Source organism: Micropterus dolomieu, linkage group LG01, assembly GCF_021292245.1.
Source record: "Micropterus dolomieu isolate WLL.071019.BEF.003 ecotype Adirondacks linkage group LG01, ASM2129224v1, whole genome shotgun sequence".
Taxonomy (NCBI): Eukaryota; Metazoa; Chordata; class Actinopteri; order Centrarchiformes; family Centrarchidae; genus Micropterus; species Micropterus dolomieu.
The window spans coordinates 19,393,843-19,395,627 of record NC_060150.1 but is presented as its reverse complement, the minus strand read 5'-3'; the positions used below and the strand labels follow the sequence as shown (position 1 = coordinate 19,395,627).

Here is a 1,785-nt window from a genome sequence, read left to right as displayed (position 1 = left end):
GTACATGCTCATACTTTTCATGTTCATACTTTTCAGTTGGCCAACATTTCTAAAAATCCTTTTTTTGTATTGGTCTTAAGTAATATTCTAATTTTCGGAGATACTGAATTTGGGATTTTCATTAGTTGTCAGTTTTAATCACAATTAAATGAAATAAACATTTGAAATATATCAGTCTGTGTGTAATGAATGAATATAATATCCAAGTTTCACTTTTTGAATGGAATTACTGAAATAAATCAACTTTTTGATGATATTCTAATTATATGACCAGCACCTGTACTATAATGGTCTCTAGTCGCCCTAAATTTTCAGTCAGTAGACAGTGCAGTTAGCAGAAGAGCGTTGGGTACACAGGAAGTCGCTGGTGACCTCTTTATAACCTCTGGCTTCAGTTAGACCACTTCCTGTTGAACAAATGACAGGAGAAACAGGTATGAGGAGCATCTGTCCAGATAAACCGTACAACAATGAGCATCACACTGCAAGTAGCATTGTAAATATTGTGTAAAGCTCTTTTCACACATGGAATATGTAATACTGCTGGTGTTGTCAAGCTGTCATTCAGACATTTACTCAGACATGACAGCACATTTACAGAAAGAGCTGCAGGATGTATGGCACCTGGTGTGCCAGAAGAAGAGGCATCACTGCAGGAAAACAAAGGGCGATTAGTGTTTTCTGTTCCCTCAAAGCTGCAGTTGTGATGGATGGAACTGGCCATTGTGAGTGGAGGGACTTTTCTCTGTTGAAAATAAATGTTCTCATCAGTCTCATGAATAATTATATTTTCTCTGCTTGGGAAGTACAGGTTTAAAAACAAAAATGGACTCTGCATTAGTTAAAAACTAAAAAACACTAACTGAAAGCAACAGATAATGCCAACTTCCTTTTCATCTGTGGTTGTGAGACCAGAAAACAAGTTCAACCAGGTTTTGACGTCATCTGCTTTGGCATCATACATCTTAAAACTCATGGGTTATCAATTAAATCTGCCTCAGCACCGGTGCCTCTCGTCTGTCTCTGTCCATTCCACAACTGATCAGTGAAAACTCAATGGTTTCATTACCACACTTTCATCACGTTATCTTACCTTCCATCAGGTTGTACAGGTTGCAGTAGTTGGTGCCATGGTCTTTAATGGCATACCAGGTCTCAGAGATTGACATGGCCTACATACGGAGATACAAATCTGTGTTAAATAAAAGACAATGCTGAGCAAAATCAGACACTGACAGAGAGAAACAGTAAAAAGAATAAGGACAGATACCATGAAAAGAATAACAAGAGTCTGTACTTTTTATACTTGTATATTGTATATTCTATGTACATGCAGCAACCATGCAGTCCAAAACAAATTTCCTTTCGAGGACAATAAAGTATACTACTACACTTCTCTGCTCCTCCATTTCAGGAGTTACTTAGTGAAAATCCTATAGTGACGGTGTCTGCCCCCCGACCATCGAAATTATTTAAAAAGGTAAACAGAAGAGGAGCTGTGCATAAAAACCTCATAAAAATTAAAACCACAAGAGCAATAGTGCAAACGAATAGGAGAGTTAAATGTGGACTCTTAAACATCAGATCTCTCTCTTCTAAAGGTGTACTAGTAAATGAACTAATATCAGATTATGATATTGATTTATTTGGTCTTACTGAAACCTGGCTGGGTGATGGAGAATATGTTAGCCTAAATGAATCCACCCCTCCCAGTCATATTAATACTCACATTCCTCGAGGCACAGGCCGAGGAGGTGGAGTTGCAGCTATCTTCGACTCTAGCCT

The 1,785-nt window shown here is 38.0% G+C and overlaps 1 protein-coding gene across 1 annotated transcript in view; it reads right to left on the bottom strand.

The window, feature by feature from the left end:
• Positions 1-1,785, bottom strand: part of LOC123977753 — a 24,267-nt gene that overhangs the window by 21,055 nt on the left and 1,427 nt on the right. Inside the window, exons 3-4 of the mRNA XM_046060704.1 lie at positions 1,094-1,172; positions 278-407 (exon numbers count right to left, since the gene is read on the bottom strand). Coding sequence (XP_045916660.1) covers positions 316-407; positions 1,094-1,172 — 171 coding nt within the window. The 3' untranslated portion in view covers positions 278-315. The remainder of the gene's footprint in view (positions 1-277; positions 408-1,093; positions 1,173-1,785) is intronic.